We start from the raw sequence: 23,688 nt of genomic DNA, 5'->3' as shown, positions 1-23,688 counted from the left end.
GGGCACACCCACCGTACCGGGTCGGCGAGTTCACACCAAACTGTACACCGCCAGACCATCGGTCGAGCTCTAACTGTCTATCTTATAGACTGCCCTCTATGTGGGTCAATCTTGCGGGCGTCTCCGCCGCTCCCTCCTTGTGCGGAGTGGTCTACGGTGGATGTCTTTACCGTGCCCGTTAGTCGAATCGGCTTCTTTCTTAGAAATTTTTTCACGGCACACTCGAGTCGCCCCGCATGCTGCTTTCATCCTCCTTCCATGCAAGGCATGTGGCCAGGGTCACCGCACGACCGAGGATGATGTAACAGTGGATGGATGTATGCTTATGCCTTCCTAACCACGATCACTACGACCCGCCTTCTCTCGGGCCGACTGTGGATGAGCCTCTCCATGTAAGTGATTTACTTCACTGGAGTTCTTCTTTTAGAAATTTAGATTCTCATCCCCCGCTGCTTAGGGCGTCATTTTTGCCGCCCCCCCGCAGCTTTTTGGAGCTCCTTATCTTACCGATATCGGACTGTTCCACGCTGCCGCAACCGGCGCCGGCGGTGCTCGCTCTTACGATCACCTGAGAAACAGGCCTTGTGACTGTTTTCATAAACAACTGGTTCTCACCGCAGACTGATGGAAATTTTGTGATTACTTCCTCAAGTCTCCTTCGCTTGTTTCTTCAAGCGAGGACTTCGACACTCTTAGCCAGTTTCCGTCCCTAACTTGATAGGACAGGGCCGTTGCTACCTCATTCGATTCCGTTGGGAATGTAACGGTTGAGGTATCATATCTGGCGATGTCTGTTCGTTTAGAGCATCTCTTGATGGTCGTTTACACGTAATATCGTGACAGATTTTTTTTCGCCAGCTCCCTCTGGCGTACACTTGCTGCTGCTAGGGATTCCCCCGCCCAGCGGACAGCCATCGCAGCCTAGCCTCACGGGCTCTCTCGGCGATGGTGGCTTGAGCCAAGCCACCTCTTCCACCGCGGGCACTGCACCCTCAGATGGGTGCTTCAATCAGTATGGGAGAAAGGGGATCCTGAGTTCTCTCTCGATCACTCGGTCTAACACACTTTTGTCGTGATGTGTACCGCGCTGTATCCCTGACACGCCCGGTTGAGCTATTTTGACCAGACTGCTCTATTCTACATAGGCAACATGTCCGCGGCATTCCTTATTAACAGGATGGCACTCAGTCGCTTTCTCGACCCTTGTCTGCCTTACGAGTGGTTTTCTTCCTAAATCCCTACTCTCCGTCGTTCCTGGTCCCCTTCGGACCGCTAGTAACTTTTTACCACAGCTCTCTATCAGAATTCTGCAGATTTCTGCCCTCACGCATTTGAGACAGATATCGAATTCTGGGCGCTTTCTCCCACGCGGAGGCTTATCTCGCCTTCTCAGATTGGTCGATTGATCACTTACTGAGCCTTAAAAGCTTCAGTTTTCCGATCACGATTCTTGTTGAAATTTTCAACAAATTTCGATTCTTACGCTCTAGTCAGCAGGTGATGTTGTTCTCCTGACACTAGGCCGAGGGCCCATGATACTTAGTATTCCTGAGTATACAGGGCATTCCTCTCGACATTTTTGAGGGCCGCCTTTTGGCGCTCAACTAACTCCTTCACTTCTTTCTACTTGAAGGACATTCCGTCCAGCGAGGCGAGATTTGCTGCTTCGGCGCTTAAAGCAGCTGCGGCTTTTTCCCCCTCTCCCTAAATTTCGTTTTTGTTTTTTCTTTTAAATTTTCTTAGGCTTACAATTGAAAACATGCCTCCCTACGGTTTGAGTCCGTGCTGGTCTAGCAAATCAAGTAGATGTATGGAGTTATTGAAGTAAATTATGAAAATACTTACCTGATTTTCTTATTTACGAGATAACTCATACATCTACTTGATACCCTCCCACCGACCCTCCGCCTTGCGTAGCAACATGTTTCAACGTATGGGCTTGCGAAAGGTGAGGAAGATGGACGCTAATTGCGCGGTGATCATGGGTAGTAAGCCTGAACGGGAGAGGGCGCGCTCGCGCTTTTTAAATCCTTGGGAGTTCTATTCGGGTATGGCAGTCCAGAGGGCTGAACTAGCAAATCAAGTAGATGTATGAGTTATCTCGTAAATAAGAAAATCAGGTAAGTATTTTCATAATTTGTATGTAAACATACAATAAAACAAAGCAGTATTCAAGTTCAAGCTCAAAAGTTTCAGTTTTTATTTCCAACGTTATATTAGACATACAAATGTCTTCCCTCTTTCACGTTATTGAAACAAGTATATGATATGCTTTTCACACTGCACATGTTTTCCTTAACACTGGGGCTAAGGGGGGGGGGGGTGGGTCTTAGCCCCACCTATTTCTCAGGGTTCAGCTTAGCCCACTCCAGTTTCACACTACGTTTTAGCAAAGTGCAGTAAAATCATCATTATTCATGATATGGGGTAAAGAATAGTCTGGGATAAAAGGATAGTATGGGGTTAAGGAAATGCAGTGTTAAAAGCTTGTAATCAAATGGATTCCTCAATAATAAAATAGAATTTTATTTCAAACTTGTGGAGTTTTTCAAGAAAGTTACTGAAGTGTGCAAATCTTTAAAACTCTTTCCAACACCAACTGATACATCATAATTTTTGTAGTATATTATAAGAATATACTCTTTGGCATATGTGCATGATGTAGACATGTTGTTGTGACCTTACAGTGAACTTGATTTTATGATAAAATAGACAAGGTACTTAAAAGGAAAGATAAATTACAGAATCTGTTTGATCTACATTTGTACTGGATCTTTAATGATATGCTTCCTTTTCTTTCAATTCCGAAGCAGCACTGAGTTTTGTGCCCCCCCCCCCGAATGACAGCATTTATCATTGCAGTATATGTTTCTCTTTTTTATTTTAATATAATTTCCGTGCACAGGTTAAATTCTTTATGTTTATAATGATGTTCTTTAGAGGCACTTTAATGTAGATTTTTTGCGTTTTGAAGGCAAAAAATAATATCTTTATAGGCCAACAGTTTCGAAGAAACAACATTCCCTACAAAACATTTTTTAAAAGAGTTATCTTTTATTTCACATTTTGAGTGACGTCAGAGATTTTGCAGAAAGCCTACCCTCATAGTTTGAAATACGTTGAAATGCACTCATTATGAATTTGAAATATCAATCAGACACTGAAATGCTTATTGTTTTAATGCATATGGTATATTTTAGGGAGGTAGTTTGTGTAAACTTCTTCATATCCTTGGTAAAAAAACACACAGACAGAATAATTAATTTTTGCAAGATTAAGCTTTTTGCGTCAGAAAGCATTCAATCCCCCATAGAGGTCAAGTTATTGACAGTCCTTGGCTTGATTCTTGCATGTACATGCAGGGGCGGATCCAGGATTTTCCAAAGGGTGGGGGGCAAATTTTTTGGAGGAAAATTTTGACAAGCAAAAAAAAAAAATTTCAACCACACATTTATTGTACCCCAAAAATGTGACGAGCAAAAGGTCTTCAATATAAAAAAGGGGACAAAAAAACGGTGTTTAAAATTTTAAGCACATTGTTTAAAGCCTGTCATCTTGATAACTATTTTTAAAAAAACTTTTAAATACTTTTTTAAAACAACTTGTTTAAAAAATAAACAATTGTTGTTAGAGTGACAGGCTTTATAGAAAAGATGCCTACAATTTTAAACAGCATAATGTCTAAAATGAGTCACCTAATGTCTTTAGAAAACTCTTTCTAGTCCCCATGTAATATTTAAATGTCATAAATGTATAAATCTATAAATCTAGCTTTTTCTGAGCTGTTCTGAAAGTTTTTAACCTTTTGAGATACCATACGGGGCTTTAACACCCGAACGGGGATATGAATATACAGCTGCGCTATTGCTCCTAATTCAATTAATACCATCAAGGCAGTTGCCAGACAGTTAATGGACATTTCTGTCATCACCATTAATCAAATGACATTTTGACCTCCAAAGCACACCTGCATACACCCGACTACAGACAGGCTATGATCTTAATTGAATACTTTTATTAATGAGAACTTGGAAATGACATCAATTTTGCTCGGAGGTAATCGGCTCCATAATGCCATGCAGAGAAGTTTAACTATAAGGCCTTTCAGAGAGCGATATATCAATGTCAGATATGCTGTTCAATTATGTATGTAGACATCTAGCTACAACTTTATTTCTAGGCAGTATCTGTGCACATTAAAGTGATAATGGAAGTATAAATAAGACTGAAATATCAAGGTTGTGAATTTTTTTTGTGAAAAAAGGGGGAGGGTTATATAAGATGATAGACTTTGGAGGCTTTTGAGATAATTTGGCAAATTAACACCCCCCTTTCCCCCCTTTCATCATATAATATACCCACAAATGTTTGGGCCTGAAAGAGTTCAGCTATTTTCAATGTAAAACATCTGAAGGTTATTCCTTTTTACCCTAAATGAAAATAGACTTGAAAAATTGCCATGATTATTTTCACCTTTTCTGCGAAAGGAAAATTGCCCCATTAAAGTGGAAGCTCACCCTGACAAAAAGTTTAGATGGAAATAGCAGAAAAAAACAAAAGATTTTGGTGAAGATTTAACCCTATCTAGGCTGGGGTATTTTGGGAGTTCCTATGGCCGGGGGGGCCTCCCAGGCCCCCCCTAAGATCTCGGCCGTCGACCGCGCGATCGCGCCGAAATTTGGCACGCGGGTTGCCTTGGGCATAATCTACAAGATTGTATAGTAATTTATTTCATGCGAATCGCTATTAAGTGATTATGCTAATTTATGCATAATTAGTATGCGAAATCATACTTTTCCCTCTAACTCCCTAAATAAAGCTCCAAATGTACTAATTTTTGGTACAGAAACTCTTTGTGGTGTCCTTAACAAGTGTACATGAAAAAAATTGTGATATCAAATCATTTTCTTATGTATTATATTGTTTTTTGCAATTTCTTATGTATTTCTTTGTTTTTTTGACCTTTTGTTTTTCATTGTTTTTTCAATGAAATTTGTTGGGGACTCTTCTGTGATCATAAAAAGCATAAAATGAATACATTTAGACTAGAAAAACTAAAAATAATCATACATTTATGAATTTTGGTTGGCAACACAATTTGCATTGACTTTGTACACGAAATCACGTTTTTGAGCAATTTTCGGTCTGACATGCACTTACATAATGTTGCGTAATTTCGGAACCACGTACCCGGGTGATGCAAAATTGGTCTCAAAAGTTGCGCAAGACTTGAAAGTAAAAAGTCAGCGAGCGGGGTGGTCAAAAAATTTCGCACGGCGAAAATATCGCGCGATTCGTTGAGGGGGGGGGGCCTCCGAGGCCCCCCCCGGCCTAGATAGGGTTAAGGAAAATCCATCATAGATTAAAAAAGTGACAATAATTTTTTATTTGTGATATCATACATGTATACAAGCATCTTCCCCATGAATGTGTAGTAAAAGATGGAATATCATTTTCTTAAGAAATTAGTGTTTTTTATTGTAGCTTCAGTATATCAAATTATACATTATTTCACACAAACTCATGAAAGGAAAAAAATTGTCATCATGAACCATTAAAAAGTTTGAAATTTATACAATTTATATTTCATGATGTATAATAATAATAATAATGAGACTTGTAGAGCGCCAAATCCACTCTGTAGAGTGCTCAAGGTGCATAAAGAGCGAAGAGTTAAATAACAAAGTTTGGGACAGCCAAATGTCTATGATGTCACAAATAAAAAAATCAACTTTTTAATAACTCTTAATCTTTGATGGATTTTCCTCAAACCTTCACTAGTATTTTCTTTTTTTATCCTGCTATTTTTATAATAAACTTTTCTTCAGTGTGAACTTTAAGGTGTCTTACATTTGTGATATCGACATCAAGTCTGAGCGGAACTAATTGCTGTCATTACTATTTTATATTACATACCAATTAGTACCTCTTGATCAACTATCCTTTAATGAGTTTGGATAACCATCATTAGATGCGTTTGATATTGACACAGTGTTAATTAAGTACTGGGATCATTAGCGATATTATGAGAAAACTATTAAGTTTGACTTCAAGGTAAAAGAAAGTAGTTGCAGCTAACAATTATTTCATGAGAAAGTCTTTAAAAATCAAGGTCAAATCCCACCCATATTATCATAGATCTAGTTCTGTTAGATTGAAATATATCATGAAATCTTAGCTGAAAACCGATAATTTTGATGATCACTAACACAAAAAATGCATATGTGGGACAGTGTATTAATATTGTTTGGAAAATACCTGACATTTTGTGGAATTCTGGGCTTATTATTTTGCTCTTTTCTCAGCACTTGCACATTTTTTTTTCCAGAGCCATTTGGAACATAATTTTTATTTATATAAACACTTGGCTGGTCATTTTATTTGATTCTGTTTGAAGTCACTTTGAGATCATTACCACAACCGGTATTTATCTTTAAACAATTAAGTTTTAGAAAGTTCAAGATCTCCTGTAATAAGAGGGTACATTGCTCCAAATTGCATTTCTTGATTTAAATGAGATTGAGGGTATGACTTAAAGAGTAGAATTTCTCATAATCATTGGAGATATTAATGTCTGCAAAAGAAAATTGTTCAGTGTATATTGTGAATGTCCATGCTGTCATTTATGACATTTACAAACTATACACTCTGAATTTGAAGGATTATCAATTTCTAGTGGCTGTAAATAGTGACTAGGTGAAAATTGGGATATTTCAATCTTTAGTATTAACTTTTAATTCTCAAAATATTTAAATACAAATCTTTTTTTAGCTATGAAAACAAATCTGAAATTAAAACTTTTGATAAAATTCTAATGTTCAGCTGGTCACTGTACATAGCCGATATGACTTTATTTCAAATCCTTGAAATTTAGAGTGTTTATGTGCTGTAGCAGTCCCATAGGAACTCCTAAATATCAGGGCTGATATTGATGACTTAAAGTTAATCCATTGCTTCAATATATTGTTGATTTAACAGTTTTCCTCTTTCATTGAAAGGTTTTTCATTTGATTTTTTTTTTCCCTTTTTAATGGAATTAATGTTCAAGCCCTTGCTCGTTCGAATCCTGCTATTCATCAGCTACAAGAACCTATGAATGCACAACGATGAATGCTAATTGTAGGATCGCATTCCAAACCATTACCTAATTAAGCCATCAAAATGGTTGACATTCCCAGCAAATTGGGTGTATAGCTTGATCTGAACGATGACCTTGCTTGACCTAGGAATGTGGTTCCTTGAGGGCCTGAAAGGTCAAGTTTATTGCCATTTATCGAGTTTTAAGGTTGAGTTTGAGATAATGGGTTGGGCCTAAGTGGTCCCTTGGGGAGGGAATTATGATATGCGCTTATTCCCAATTGATGGAGTTTCTCATTGTAATGGAAAAAATCTATTCATTTTAAAATTGTTATGATCCCCAATGGACGAAATGATTATACAGAATTTTGTTGAAATACAATACAAAGTTAGAAAAAATCAACAAAAATATCAAATCAAACCATTAATATCTTGCATACACTTCAAGCCACACTTCTTTAACTCATTTAACTCACTATTACCCTAGAAAAGCACAGAACAATAGATTTACTGAACCTATTGCTCTTTTTTTTATAGTTTAATACTGACTGGTAGTGTATATCCTTGGACTAAGAAAAATACATTTAAACTTAGTATTTCATTCACATTATATAAGCATTTGTAAGTGTCTGTTGTCTGTGTACTCTTTAAAAGAAAGTGCACATACTGGTACTACATAATTGTATACAAAATACTCTATGCCCCCCCCCCATTTATCATGTTTATTATCATTGAAAATGCTGGTCTACAATCGTCTGCATTTATGTTTGTAGCCTTTTGAATTGTTTATGCCACATTGTTCACCTGTCATTGTTGCTAAGAGCGATGATGCTATACATGTAGATGTTTTGATCTAATTGCCTCAGACTAGAAGGTGAGATATTAGTCATTTTGAATATAAATTGCCAACTGGATGAACTGGTCTATGCCTGTGTTTCTAATGTCTGTTTGGCTTTTATCCCCACGTTGTCTTATCCTAGTTCATCTACTGGTGTGTTCAATGTCGATTTTCAAATTTAAACAGCAACATGAATTATGATTGAAAACTCAATTCCAAAACACCTATACAAACATGATCAGCAGTGCACCGTTCAGTGTCAAAAATAAAAGCTGTTTATATGTTGATGTCTTTAAATTTCCTGCTTTCGTTAGCGTAGCTTTATTACTCAGTTTGACCCATCACAGGGAAGGTCAATTCTGGCACCTGTTAGCGTAGGCTTCCACTGCAAGAGCCAATTTAAAGACATTTCAAAACGCAATTGTGTTAAATGTTGCATTCGTGATGCTCAAGGTCGTAAATTTGAGCTGATCGCGTTTACAAACGCATCTTTTTCGACGTTTAAATTTTCCTCCGAATCATGATTTGAAAGACGTTTACTTTAACGACCAGGAATGAAGGAAAAATAACAACCCTTTGTTTCTCACTATATCCATGTTTTGTAACCACGTTTTGAATCATGATTCATGTTGCCGTTTAATTTTTGAAACTGACATTGAACACACCCTACATCTCTAACCATTTGGGCCAATTACTATATTGCCCATAACCATTTTGTCTTATTTCCAGAAAAAGCTACTAGTATACCGATTTTGTCTAATACCCGCTTGGTCCAATACAACTTGGTCTATATATGCTTTATGAATCAAATTTTCATCGGACAAAGTGCAAAATAATCAGTAGACACGATGGAAATGATGCCATCTTGGAATAAGATTAAATGAGAATTAGCTTGTTTTGCTTATTTCTCAGCAATTACACAATTTCCTTCAGAATCCTTTGGCACATATTTTTTATTCATACAAACAGACACTTGGGTGGTCATTATATTAGATTCTGTAAAAAGTCATTTTGAGATCGTTACCAGAACTGGAATTTATCTTTAAACCAGGGTTGAATTTAGACCTGAGTTAAGAATATGGGCCGCTGAGTCTAAGTGGGTGTCAGACCAAGTTAAGTGTAGACTAAACATCAATGACAATGTATACCAAATTAGTTAAATCGAGATCTTAGAAATAGAGGAGCCCCAGTGTATATAAGCCATCAATATGCACTGTACACTGCTGTAGCTTCCGTACTGTCACAGTTAAACGATGTTAATTTTTCAAGGTAACATGACAATGGATGCGTAATTGGATTCTTTCCATGTTTTTCCCCCCTGCAGACGTATCTTCCTTTCCAATCAACGTATCTCATGTCACTAGAACATGTGAGTATTCTAGACCCCCTCACCCTCCCACAGAAAGAGAAAAACATACGTTTAGAAGAAACAAGAATAAGACCTATGTATGATAAGTGAATTTATGATCAATATCGTCCTCACTCCTGTGTAAGATTTGATATATTAATTATTGAATTAAATTCATTAAATTTTGAGCAATTCCATATATTAAGGTCTGACCCCCTTTATATTGGACCTTCCGTAAATGATTTAATTCTGTATACTAGTTAGTATGGATAGTTACAATGTTCTAAAAATATTATGGCTTGAGTAGTTGAAATAAAAATAAATATGGAGAAAAATGGGGTTTGGACATTTTTTTTTTCTTCTGGAATTGCCTGTCTATATGTCATTCATTACTATCAAGATTACTGCCACACAGCCTATTTAGTTTAATAAGATAGGATGTTTCGTATATTCATAAATAATGTTATCAGTATACTGTGTTTTGAACATTTTGTTTCCTATTGAATTGGTTTTGATTTCATTGACACTTAGAGGAGTCATGTGAAATGTGATCCTATATAGGTTTTGTAATGTACTTTGTATGCTTAAAGAAAACAAAAAAGAATAAGACAATACAAAACTTTTTTAATGATCTAAAATCCCCACATCTGTTACACGTATAAGGAAAGAAAGTGTTGATTGTAGCATGACTCATTCTTTTAAATGATCGCATTTATACTTCTTCAATAACAATGTTTGTGATAAATGGTCTATTGTCTTCTTGAATTGCAGGACATTGAATACGCCACAAACTGCGAGGCTACCTACACTCACATACAAGGCCACAAGTTTGTTGAGGTAAAGTGATCTCTTGCAATTTCTTTGAATTACCTTGAATGTTTTTCTGATATCTTATATCAGCACAGTTGGCGTTGCTTCAGCAACAACCTGTATATAAAGGATCACATGTCTATATATAACAACTGAGTGGTCTGTTTCCTTGGAATGTGACCATTTTTTTCTCTTGAATTTCTTATTTTCCTAATGTAATGTTAATGGAACTTACACATAGAGGCATAGTACTACATGTAGACATTTGCGTTGGAAATTGAGTAATATATCTTTTATATGTTAATTGAAATTGTGAGCGTTTGGGCCATTTGGGAAAAGCACGTTACAAATATTGAGTATTATTAATATATATTTTAGGACTCCTTAAAAAAACACAATATAAGTGAGAGGCATATTGATGAGCGGTGTGTAGCAAAAATAACAGGATTTAAGTTTCAGTGAGTTTTGTGCTATTTTGCTTGGGTGTTGATTTTTACCATGTTTAACCCAAAATAGAGTTGACCATTATTTTTTAAAATTTTATAGGTATCATCATTTGCAAACAGAGTCTGTACTGTGTAGTCTTTGTTCCCCCATCATACAATGTAGTTCTTTTCATTCCAACCATTACCAATCAATACCTACAAGATCTGACAATCAAAACAACTTATAGAACGAAAGGAAGGACAAAGTTATTATGTGGCTTTTCATCTGGAACTCGCAAATCCAAACACAACACGAAAATGATGCTGTAATTTGAACAACTCTTTAAAATTACCTCAAGAATGAAATGGGGCTAGGACAAGGCTCTGTAAATGTATTGATTATAATGGTCTGAAGGGCATTTCACTTTTCTTTTCCACCATCAGCAATTAGATGCAAGGAGGGCAGAACACGACAAGAAAAGAAAATCAATAAGGCTTCAATGGAATACGGTCAAGAAAGAAATGGTATGTGGTATCAGATTGGTGTTTGCTCTATGTATCTCATTACTTAGAAAAATGTGTGTGAAATTGTTCATAAAATTATACGTAACTGTTTTTTTTTTGAGACATTTCTTCACCTTTTCTGAGAAAGAAGGCTATGAAAACTTATTTGTTTTTTTTTGCGTGTATGTGGGAGTGGAGGGCAGAATAAAGAACAGTTTCATTTGTTGAATTACATGAATCAAACTTCCTGATCAACTATGACTGAAATTTGGACTGGAACTCTGAAAATATAATCCAAGGATAATGGTGATAACAACAATACCAATGATGAGGATGATGATATTGATGATGATGATATTGATGATGATGAGGATGATGATATTGATGATGATGAGGATGATGATATTGATGATGATGATAATGATGGTGATGATGATATTGATGATGATGATGTTGATAGTGATTATAAAAATAACCTCTTTTGATATAGTGCTTGACAAATATTTTATGAGGTATTAAATGTATCCCTCTTTTCATTTGAAATAACCATGTTAATTGAAATATAGCCCTTGTTAACTACCAATGTGTTCAACATAAAAGGTCACTTTAATAGAAGTCAAAAGAAAATTACAAATTTATCATGTTGCTGAACACATTCAGAGATATAAGCATGTGCATTTGTAAGTTTTAAACTCAAGACATTCTCTTCCAGTAATTCATTAGAAATAGCTCAATGGTACACGGATCTCTTTCTATACTTCATAGACTGAATGTCGCATGAACCTCGAGAAGTCACGTCAGCTTTACTACTCAAGATATCACGAATACGAGAGAGCGAAGGAAGCCACAGCGAAGATAGAGAACGAAATGATGAACTCGAGTGGAGGAACTCACCATCCAAAGTTGGATAAAAGAAAGAGGGCAGAAGACGAAGCCTTGGGGAAGGTAAGACTTGTTAATTGCTTCTCTCCAACACGATGATTTAAGCAGCTACTCTAAAGATTAAAGCGTGTTGATGAATTCTAGTCGAGCAACTCACTCTGTGAAGTGAGATAAAAGAAAGAGGACAGAAGATGAAGCCTTGGGGGAAAGTAAGACTTGTTTCATCCCATCCTAAATATTTACATGTACAGTGTAAGGGGTATTTTGGGGAGCGTTTCATAAAGAAAATAATAAGTGACTTTTACTGGATATTGTTATAAGTTACTGAAATCCTTGCAACTGATTGGCTTAGAGCAGGTTAGTCAGTGGAAATCACTGACAATGCTTTTTCATGAAATGCTCCCCTTGTGAACTCTAGCAGAGGAAGTCACAATGCAAAAGAGAAAGGAAGCTGAAGATGAAGGAAGCCTTGGAAAATGATAATGTTAGAAATAGGCCTGATATTTGAAATTTAATTTTAATTACTAAAATTATAGATTGAACCTTGTATGAATCATCCAATAAACCTAAACCTTAAAACTAAAATATTTCATACAAATTAGAACAAATTAAATAAATACATAAAAGGTACCTAATTCAATAAATGAAAGCCTACAAAATTTAACAATATGATATATTGAACATTATAAACATTAAAAAAAAGTAAGTTTTTGATTTGAAGGTGGGGAACGACGGTGCAGTTCTTATATTTAATGGAAGAGAATTCCAGAGTACAGGGGCAAGTAGGGAAAGTGCTCTTGAACATACATGTATGTATTTGTATTTGTCGAAGGAACAGTGAGATGTTGTATTACTTGAAATATTCTTACTACCGCTTTAGTGTTCAAGCATCAAATCTTAAAGGTCAAGTCCACCTCAGAAAAATGTTAATTTGAATCAATAGAGAAAAATCAGACAAGCACAATGCTGAAGATTTCATCAAAATCGGATGTAAAATAAGAAAGTTATGACATTTCAAAGTTTCGCTTATTTTTAACAAAATAGTTATATGAACGAGCCAGTTATATCCAAATGAGAGAGTCGATGATGTCACTCACTCACTATTTCTTTTGTTTTTCATTGTTTGAATTATACAATATTTCAATTTTTACGAATTTGATGATTAGGACCTCCTTGCCTGAAGCACAAAATGTTAAAATAATGGAATTCCACGTGTTCAGGGAGGAATGAAACTTCATTTCACATGACAATGACGAGAAAATCAAAATATTTCATATTTCAAACAATAAAAAAGCAAAAGAAATAGTGAGTGAGTGACATCATTGACTCTCTCATTGGGATGTAACTGGCTCGTTCATATAACTGTTTTGTTAAAAATAAGCGAAACTTTGAAATGTCATAACTTTCTTATTTTACATCCGATTTTGATGAAATTTTCAGTGTTATGCTTGTTGAATTTTTCTCTTTTTATTCAAATCAAGTTTTTGTTGGGGTGTACTTGTCCTTTAACTATCACACTCCTCATTCATTTTCAGATCACTTTGTATAGGTTCAATTCATTCTATTCAACCATAAATATATGTATATACAAATCATACAGTGTACATAATTATGCAATTAATAGTACAAAATATGGCTAGGACCATAAAAAAACAAACTGCTCGTAGAAAATGGGTATAATATAATAAATACTGTAGGAATATCACCAGTAGGTTATTTTTCTTTTACCGTGCTAGTTAACACCATGTTTTCATTTCTTTCCCCGCTCTATATTTTGCAGGCGCAAGAAGCAGAAACAACGTATAAAGCCTGCGTAGCAGAGACTAACAACAAACAACAAGACATGCTACGAGTCAAGGTTTGCGACCATCTCTAACCAAATCACAGGGCTAGCTCTATGTGAAAGAAATTGTCTTAACCTATTAAATGTCTTCATTTCTGAAGCTTTTAATAGTAGCCTGCTACTTGCCTGTGATAATCAGTTTTTTTAACAGACCTTTACTAGGGCACAGGTAACACAAATCTAATCACTTGATCTTAGGTCCGATTTTACGCTTGATTGTATTGATTATTATGTACAAATAGAATTTACGATCGATTGCTAACCTTTGTGTTACCGGCCCCAGATCGATATATCAGAAGAGGAAAAAGGAAACAATTCATTGATATGAAGTACACACCTTCCACTTCCATAGGTTAGTCTGTGCATTCAGCACTCAGATAGGATATGACCGTTTCCTTTTCCACTCTATTTCAAAACCATCTACAGATGGTAGAGATCACTTGTGTAGGAAATCATCAATCTGATGAAAAAATAAAATCTCAGTGATGACTTTTCTGTTCCCTTCCCCATACATGTAGGTCATTTGTAGTTCTTAAATCTACGATTTTTACTCTCTCTTTTATATACTTTTCTTTCATGTTTCTTTTGCTATTTGTCGGTCATATTTTCTCCTTGTCATTTACAATAAGGTATTGACCGTGTTTTTCCCTATTTCCTTTCACTTGTTCTTGTCAGTCTTTTCTTTCCCTTTACTTCCTCTATGCAGCGATAACAACAGCAAACGTCAAAAACAAAAATTTATGACAGCGATGAATATGATCGTCATCAGAAGAAAGAGCATATTAGAAGTTTTCCCTTTGCCTTTTACAAAATACTCGAAGAAAAGGATATTTTCCTCATTTCCTTTCACTTGTCCTCGTCAGTCTTTTATTCCCCTGCACACCCTCTATGCAGCGATAACAACAAGCTTAAAACAAAAATTATGACAGTGATGGATATGATCATCAGAAGAAAGAGGAGCATAAATTATAAATTTTCTCTTCGCCTTTTGCGTAATACTAGAGAAAATTTGTTTGCTATAAAGCGTTGGATTTTTTTTGTTAGTAGCATCTGACTTTATTGATGTTTCTGTGTTTCCATTTCAGCAAAAATTGTTGGTACAACTCAGAGAAATCATCTTCATGTGCGACCAGACCATGAAAGCAGTAAGTCACTCTGAATGTTAGATTATATAAGGCTCCGTTCACATATGATGTGACAAATATCTGCAACATTTCTTTTATAGTGTTCATACCCCAATGATACAAGGACGCCTCACTATATGACTCCGATTCTGATGTCCAGTTTAACTATGAAGCCAAAAATGCAATTATGTTTACATAGTATGCTACCGTACTTTGGCAAAAGGAAGCAAGTTACAAAAGTGTCATTTGTTGTAAATGAGCATTGTGTGTTCGTCATTGACATAGACGTCAATGCAAGTTAACTGCATATTTTCTTCCAATATCTTTCCATAGAACGATCATTTCTTCCCCAAATTTTGCCTTAACGTGCTACATACATGTAGAAAGGACAGTTCAGAAACAACAGTAACTCAAATTTGACTGATGTGTCCCTTGCTTCCTTTTGGAAGTTGGGCAGTATGTTTCTCATGGGGTCTTTCCTCATTTTTTGTGGTGAAAACAACTGTCTTATACACATGTATCACTTCCTGATAGTTATCAATGTTTTGGGTGTAGAAAAAAGCTGATGAATTGTATGAAAATTGGCTGTTCATAGTTAAACCTTGACTTTAGACCAGAGTTCAAATTAATCCCAGTTTCAGATTGCGGACCGATGTGCCAAGTCTCAAAATGCTCCAAAGTTACATGAACAAGTTAATGACATTAAATGATTTTCTATTGTGAAATGGTTGAGTATGAGTACAGTGTTGCTGAGAGTATTCAGATAATGGCTTCTTGGTGTGAATTGTTGATTGATTTATTTTAAAAAAATAAGATAGTAATGAGATAAACAGATTTTATTAAAAACACCGCGTCTTGCAGTGCAAAACCGATTTGAACATGAATTACAAATGAAACTAAAGATAAGATATTATTTTACGAGTTAAACATTGTAAAGCAAAAGATCACTTACATGGTGCATTTGAGTATCCAGGCACCCAAGAGGGGGTACCTGAACCTTATTATATTCATCCAAAACGCACCAAGAAAATGATTGAAAACATAGTAATAATAATATGCCACATTTATATGGCGCTTAATATATTTTACAATGTAATTATTGCTATTATGGATGGAATGTGGTATGATTGGATATTTGTATTTCTTTCAGGTGACACATAGTTACTTCCAGATGCAACACACACTATCTGCGCCAGCACCAATACAGGTAAGTAAAACTTGTTCTGTATATTTTGCACCACCACAAAAACAATCTTGAATGAAATTGATTGAATACCATCTAACATGATTCATTAAGATACATGCCTGAACTTGTGTGGTATTTCATTATGATTTCTCATGAGTTGAAGTGTATATTTGAAATTACACCAATTAAAGAGAAATACCAGTAGTTGCTATAAACACTGATTTCATGAGAAAGTCTGTAAAACCAGGCTTAATTGTCAGTATAACATCGAGGATCTAGATCTGGTACAGTCACATAAACTGAACTTTGTGAAATCTTGAAATCTATGCTGAAAAATATTCACACTGAATATCACCAACACAGATAAGCGCACATGGGGACAGTGTATTATCATTGCTTTGAATGTCGTGCCCGACGCTTGACCCGAATCCTGTGCTTATTTGCTAATTTCTCAGCAATTACACAATTTCTTCCAGAATCCTTTGGCACATATTCTTTATTCATACAAACAGACACTTTGGTGGTCATTTCATTGGATTCTGTACGAACTCATTTTGATATCGTTACCAAAACTGGCATTTACCTTTAACCCTATCTAGGGGGGGGGGCCTCGGAGGCCCCCCCCCTCAACGAATTGCGCGATAATTTCGCCGTGCGAAATTTTTTGACCGCGCCCCTCACCGACTTTTTACTTTCAAGTCTTGCGCAACTTTTGAGACCAATTTTGCATTACCCGGGTACGTGGTTCCGAAATTACGCAACATTATGTAAGTGCATGTCGGACCAAAAATTGCTCAAAACGTGATTTCGTGTACAAAGTCAATGCAAATTGTGTTTTCAACCAAAATTCATAAATGTATGATTATTTTTAGTTTTGTTGGTCTAAATATATTTATTTTATGCTTTTTATGATCATAGAAGAGTCCCCAACAAATTTCATTGAAAAAAACAATGAAAAACAAAAGGTAAAAAAACAAGGAAATACATAAGAAATTGCAAAAAACAATATAATACATAAGAAAATGATTTGATATCGCAATTTTTTTCATCTACACTTGCTAAAAACACCACAAAGAGTTTGTATACCAAAAATTAGTACATTTGGAGCTTTATTCAAGGAGTTAGAGGTAAAAGTATGATTTTGCATACTAATTACGCATAAATTAGCATAATCACTCAATAGCAATTCGCATGAAATAAATTACTATACAATCTTGCAGATTATGTCCCAGGCAAACCGCGTGCCAATTTTCGACGCGGTCGACGGCCGAGATCTTAAGGGGGGGCCTGGGAGGCCCCCCCCGGCTTTATGAACTCCCAAAATACCCCGGCCTAGATAGGGTTAATCCCAATGGGGAAAAAAATTGTGATATGAGGTTTTTAAATTTTCATATTTACTTCTATATTAATCAGTCTTTTTATATGCCGAACCCTCATTTTTGTCTCCTTTCTAACCTCGCTTCAAAACTTAATAATACTCTAGCCATGATAATATGAAAGCTCTTCAAACAATTTGAACTGGAAAGCAGGAAGGGCCCACATGGAGGAGGTAATCCTTACACATTTTATGAGATTGCCCATTTGAGGACCCAGTGGGAAATTCTGCGATAAATTGTTAATATATTGATATCCATTGATGTGCTAAACAATTTTAATGTTTGTTTTTAATCTGCTTCAGTAGTGCAACATTATGTTGTCTTTATTTGCTTTTATGCTTTAGATGATGATTTTTGCTATCCATATTTCATTTATGTTTGTTCCAGTTTCAAACCCTTTGTGAGCAGATCCGGTCTTACGAACCCGGCCTTCAGTTCAGCCATTACGTCAAACATCACAAGAGGTTCATGACGGGGCATGCATTACAAGACACAGAGCCGCTGGTGTTTGAGCCGTATAACAATGCGTAAGTCAACTCCTAACCCGATCTTGACCGTATCCTTCCCGCCAGTGCAATCCTGGTGGATGTTTCATAAAGCTGTTCCTAAGTTTAGAGTGACTTGAAGAACGACTGGTGAACCTTTCTTACGGTCGAAATAATCACCAATGAACATTATAATGGTGAATATTATTTACCACAAGAAAGGATCACCAGTCGTTCTTAAGAGTCACTCTTGATCTACAAATAGCTTTATGAAACACCCCATTCCATTGGTGGATTAGAGCTCAGTCGGTTAGAGCGCCTGTTCCAGATAAGATAGTAGATCTCAACGTGGTGGATTCGAGTCCCGCAGCATGCCAGAAAACGTCTAACAAAAAAAAAATGGTGCTAGCGTTGTGTGTTAGCGTGCTTCAGTGCGGGTGTGAATGCAGTTGGAAAACACTCCGTCCATCGGAAAGGACACAAATGTTGGTCCCGTGTATAGGAGAGTCACAACCTATGCACATCAAAACCAATACACTATTTGTCAAAGGGTAGGGTGTTCACCCAGTGTATTGCACCTGCCGGTCCCCGGTACTACAATACTGCAAGAATCTTCAGGATTGAAGGAGGCAGTCAGTGTAGCTTGAAGAATTGAGCAGCAAATTTAGCCAAAAAGTTATTAAATGAAAAAAAAAGGTATTGAGAAGGAAACTAATTATTAGAGAAGATGTGGGATATAAATAGAGAACCTCTACAAAATATGGTCACCGCGCTTTTTCTTCAATTGCCCCTTCCCTTTGGAATAAGCTACCATGTTACATTCATAATGCCAAGTCTGTGAATCAGTTCAAAACTCTAATCAAAACCTACCTGTTTAATAGATGATTCACAGTTGTGGGCCGGTCAATTGGAGGTGCACACCAGTTTTTTAGTTTTGATTATTACAATAGTTGTATTACCTGTTTCATTATCCCCTGCTCCTTTTTTTTTTTACCCAAGTACAAACCATAAACAGAACACAGTGCACTTAGAAATAACAGTAGTACGCACCTTATAAATGTTATGTATTATTATTAATCATCTCTTACATTTTCTTTGTATGCTATCATGCGTGATCAGTGAACATTGTACTTTTTAAAAAAATCATGTTTACAACAAAAATTGTTTTTAGGGTTTTTTTTTAGTCAACTTCTTTCCCATTATTTTCACCCTTGCAGGAGTTCGCTGCAGAGAGAGAGGAAGACAAGCTCGCAGTCGTACGATAGCTTTGAGGATGATAAGATGTTCCTTCGTAACAGGTCCGACTCCGGATCAAGACGATCGGGTAATGAAGCTATTCTTGTTTCCTCTCCTTATTCACTTCTGTCTTTTTAAGAAGTATAGCTATCTTCATGAACTTCTTGGCCATGTTTCTGTTTTATAGTACAAACTAAAAGTTATAAGAACAATAATGATAAATGATGATTACATTAATGATAATAATAATATGATGATGAGTATGTTGATAATTCATGGAATTGTTGTTCCAAAGACTTCAAGAGTTTAGGGAAGCTTGCTCCAAATTTGTAGGGCTGCTAAAAGAAATGGTCTGTCTTTGAGGGAGGTTGGTTTTACAGGAAATCTCACTTTTATCACTCCCTTTTGCGTTTTCATTGCAAGCATTTCATGAAGCAAACAAATGCTGATTTTTCTCTTGACTTCTTGTTTATAAACTACTGAACTTCTTCCATTGTATTGGCTCAGAGCAAATTTTCGAGAGAAAATCAATAACTATTTGTTTCATGAAATAAATTTGAACATCATTATTAGTGATTGAAAGCGTGGCAGGCTCATCTGAGAGTATCAGTGGCAGTTACTTCCTGCCGGTGACCGATTTCCAAAACTACACCAGGGTGGAGAGTGGAAAATGGAGATGAATGCCTTGCTAAAGGACCGAGGTGCTGTGGTGGGAATCGAGCCCCTGACCTTGTGGTTCAAGGTCTGGGGACCTATCCACTTTCAACAGCCACAATACCTCTCCGAAGGAGAAATGTGCCTTGCACCACAGTAGCCTTGCCTTAAAGTGTTTGAAATTTAAGGCTTGAGACTTGTAATGCATGATTATTTCTATAAATGTCACAAACATTTTGCCCTTTTATTTGAAATATCGCTTTTCTCGCTTGGTTCCTTTTGCCTCTCGAGCAGATAAATCTCAGAGGATGCAGGCGTGGCAGGCCCATCCTGTCAGTGACTCTGAGAGTATCAGCGGCAGTTCTACCAAGTCAGCATCGCCATCGGCTAGTCCTAGGAATGGACCAAGGGTCATCGGCAGGGATACGGGGGGTGCGCTCTCCTCGGGCGATGAGCTAGGGGACGACGCCCCACCTGTTGTCGTCAACAGCAGACCCAACAGTAAGTTTGCCAATCGTCGATCCAGTCGAAATCAGTATACAAAGTGGAAAATGTCAGGAAATAACAATGCAAATGAAATGTTTTGGGTGTGCATTCATTAGATATTAAACTTGGAGATGATACTCCAACTGTTATTCTCAATAGTGGACCAAACAGTACATTTTTGGTCTTGCAATCTTTGAAATCTTAACCAAATGTTAAGCTTTTGAAATGTCATCATAACTTAGAAAGTATATGGCCCTAGTTCATGAGACTTTGAAATAAGGGTGATCAAGTATCACTGAACATCCTGCATTAGTTTCAGGTCACATTATCAAAGGTCATTTGGGGTCAACAAATTTTGCCTATGTTTGGGGGTATTTGTTGAATTGCCATCATAAATAAAAGTTTATGGTTCCAGTTCATGAAACTTTGATATAAGATAATATAAGATATTTATTTGACTTTTTCTCATACATTCGTGTTACAAAGAGTGATCAAGTATAACAACATCCTGTGCGATTGACAGGTCACACGACCAAGGTCAAATGTCATTAAGGGTCGCTGAACTTAGATTATGTTCGAGAATCAACAGCAAGTAGCAGCCAGACAAAGCAAACTAACGGCCCAACCCCATTTTATTCTCATTAGGACTGATTGAACCGATTCCAAACGCATTCAAGAACTTGACCCTCTCCAAGGCTGCCCTGACGCACATGATCAGGAAGCTCCGTACCCCATCGAAGTGCCGCGAGTGCGAGAGCTACGTCTACTTCAACGGGGCGGAATGCGAGCGGTGCGGACTGGCTTGCCACAAGAAGTGCCTGGAGTCCCTGGCCATCAACTGCGGTGGCAAGCGGCTCATGGGCAAGATGAACGTCTTCGGGGTGAACTTGTCGGAACACCTGAGGGCGACAGGCAGGGAGGTGCCCTTCATCGTGACCAAGTGCATCTCAGAGATTGACAAGAAAGCTTTGCAAGTCAAGGTAGTCCTTCATTTCATTTGAGGTCTTATTCTAAAAGCTCATATTTGTGTATTACTCTCAATTATTTCTTGCTTGCTTCTATGCTGCATATCACTGTCTTGTCCGTCCTAAGCATTGGTAATCAAGGCTTTCCATCGACATCGGTCTTTGAGACAATTTCACAAAGTAATCATCTTATTTTTCATGTCCCCTCCCCATTTTGGAATTCTTACTTCACTTCTTTGAATCTTGAGACAAGTTGTAATTTCAGGAACTCTGCGATCAATATTTCATAAATTAAATGAAAGTAATGTCAACCAATACTCACAATTATTTTTGATATTTAATGCATGATTTTTTTTTTAGAAATTACAGAGCAAAAGATTTTAATCTCCTTTAGTGTCCAAACATTGGACCCCTCCAAATCCTACATTGCCGTTTGATCAATCGAAGTGTGTTCTTACTCTTGATCATATGTCCATGAATTGATCATGTTTTTGATATGTTGGATGATAAAACTATATTCCAAGAGGACAATGACCTTTTTGGAACAAGTTAATGTTTTGGACAAATTAAAACTTGACAAATGGAACAATTTGGCAAAAGTTGACACTTTACAGGCTCCTCGGTTCTGTGTCTGTCTGAAGATGAGATGATCATTTTATTTTGAAATGCTCCTTTTATGTTACTTTTAATAATCCTTTCCATACAACTTTCCTCTGTTTACAGGGTATCTATAGGGTTGCAGGGTTAAAGGTCAAAGTTGAGAAGCTGTGTCAAACCTTTGAGAACGGTGCCGACCTCGTTGACCTCTCGGAGAGTCCCCCACATCTCATTACCAGTACACTCAAGCTTTATCTGAGACAGGTCAGTTTACCACTCTCTATACAGTAATATGTAATCACATAAATATGTCAGCTATTAGTTGGTCCATCTAATAAGTCTATGTGAATGAATAACTTCAGGGCAGTTCATAAATAGATTTTAAAAATTTAAAGTCCATCCCTCATCCATAGTCCTTTGTGCTGCACTCAACCCAGGTGAGGTAAATGGGTGCCGGTAGGAAGTAATTCCTTAAAAAGCTGTGTGTGCTATGAACGCCTAGCTTAGCCGGGTAATATAGAAGCGCCTTGAGCACCTAACAAGGTGAATATGTGAGCAATACAGTGCGTATCAAAAAAAGTTTACACTTTGAAAAAGCCCTGGGAATTAAAAAATATACATCATGCGGGTAATTTTTTTCATATATAATGTTGGGTATGGGTCTCATTTATCCGATGAAAGTAAAAGTTTTGACAGAATATTACACTTGAGTGAGCACGGTCCATTTTTGTAAAGCTCGCAGAAATCTGTTTGCGCAGAAATGGTCGTTTTCACGCTGTGTCAAGGGGAAAGCGCGAAATCAAACTTACCCTGCGAAACATTTCTCATACATTTCCCTTGCACTTTTAGTCAATTTAAATAAAACGGATACATTCAAGCATTTTGTAACAATATTGCCACCCAAATTGAAATTTCAACACTTAGTAAGCACAACCTTTACCCTTTTTGTGTCAGCTGGATCTGAGGACATACCTGAATCTGAACAAAAGTTTTTATCAGACATCTCCAGCATTTTTTTCACTAAGTTTTTATCATTTAAAGGGTGTTTACATTTCATGTTCCATTTAATACTTGTTTCTCCACACTATTCCCAAGCATGAGAATGATTAACAAAATGAAAATCAAGCCGTAGCCATTTCATGTAAATCACAGCTCAGTTTCAAGCACATATCGTCACGATGGACTTGGTGTGTGGGGAAGTGGGGTGGAAGTGTTTCGGGCAAGGAAACAAGTTTAAAAAGCTGAAAGATATCTTCAAATCAACTTACTAGCTAAATTCTACTTGTTCATCCATGATTAAGGTCTACTTTTATTTGCATAACTATTACAAAGTTCTGCGCAAATCATTTTTCACTAACTTTTCTAAAGTAAGTGCTGCTCATTCAAGCGGAAATATTTTTTGACAGTTATATCGTCATTTGCATAAATGGATCTGTACCAATGTTAAAATGTGAAAAAATCTTCAGGATATTTCAAAAATATAACTTTACAGGGTTTTTTCTAAGTGTAAACTTTTTTTGATACGCACTGTATAAATACCCTATATTATAATTATTGTTTTTGTTACTTAAAGATAAATACCAGTTGTAACGACCTCAAAATGAGTTCTAACAGAATTCAATGAATCAAAAATATATGTGCAAAAGAGCTATTGAAGAAAATGTGTAATTGCCAAGAAATTAGCAAAATAAGAATGGAATTCCATCAAACGTCTGGAAGAGCCGTGGTGTAGTGGTTCTGACTCTCGCCTTATAAAGAGAGGATCGTGTGTTCGAATCCTACCGCGGTCTAGCGTCCTTTGGCAAGGCGTCAATCCACACATTGCCACTCTCGACCCAGGTGCTGAATGGGT

The 23,688-nt window shown here is 36.7% G+C and overlaps 1 protein-coding gene across 4 annotated transcripts in view; it reads left to right on the top strand.

Moving 5' to 3' along the window:
* LOC121424255 (rho GTPase-activating protein 29-like) overlaps positions 1–23,688 on the top strand; it is an 82,172-nt gene that overhangs the window by 50,972 nt on the left and 7,512 nt on the right. For all 4 annotated transcript variants that reach the window (XM_041619872.1, XM_041619873.1, XM_041619875.1 and 1 more), the window contains 12 exons: positions 9,240–9,284; positions 10,035–10,100; positions 10,943–11,023; positions 11,768–11,947; positions 13,665–13,742; positions 14,813–14,872; positions 16,002–16,058; positions 17,801–17,940; positions 19,116–19,222; positions 20,083–20,289; positions 20,920–21,254; positions 21,963–22,100. In XM_041619872.1, coding sequence (XP_041475806.1) covers positions 9,240–9,284; positions 10,035–10,100; positions 10,943–11,023; positions 11,768–11,947; positions 13,665–13,742; positions 14,813–14,872; positions 16,002–16,058; positions 17,801–17,940; positions 19,116–19,222; positions 20,083–20,289; positions 20,920–21,254; positions 21,963–22,100 — 1,494 coding nt within the window. The remainder of the gene's footprint in view (positions 1–9,239; positions 9,285–10,034; positions 10,101–10,942; positions 11,024–11,767; positions 11,948–13,664; positions 13,743–14,812; positions 14,873–16,001; positions 16,059–17,800; positions 17,941–19,115; positions 19,223–20,082; positions 20,290–20,919; positions 21,255–21,962; positions 22,101–23,688) is intronic.

The sequence above is a fragment of the Lytechinus variegatus genome, chromosome 11, assembly GCF_018143015.1.
Source record: "Lytechinus variegatus isolate NC3 chromosome 11, Lvar_3.0, whole genome shotgun sequence".
Lineage (NCBI taxonomy): Eukaryota > Metazoa > Echinodermata > Echinoidea > Temnopleuroida > Toxopneustidae > Lytechinus > Lytechinus variegatus.
This window is presented reverse-complemented; position numbering and strand designations above follow the sequence as displayed.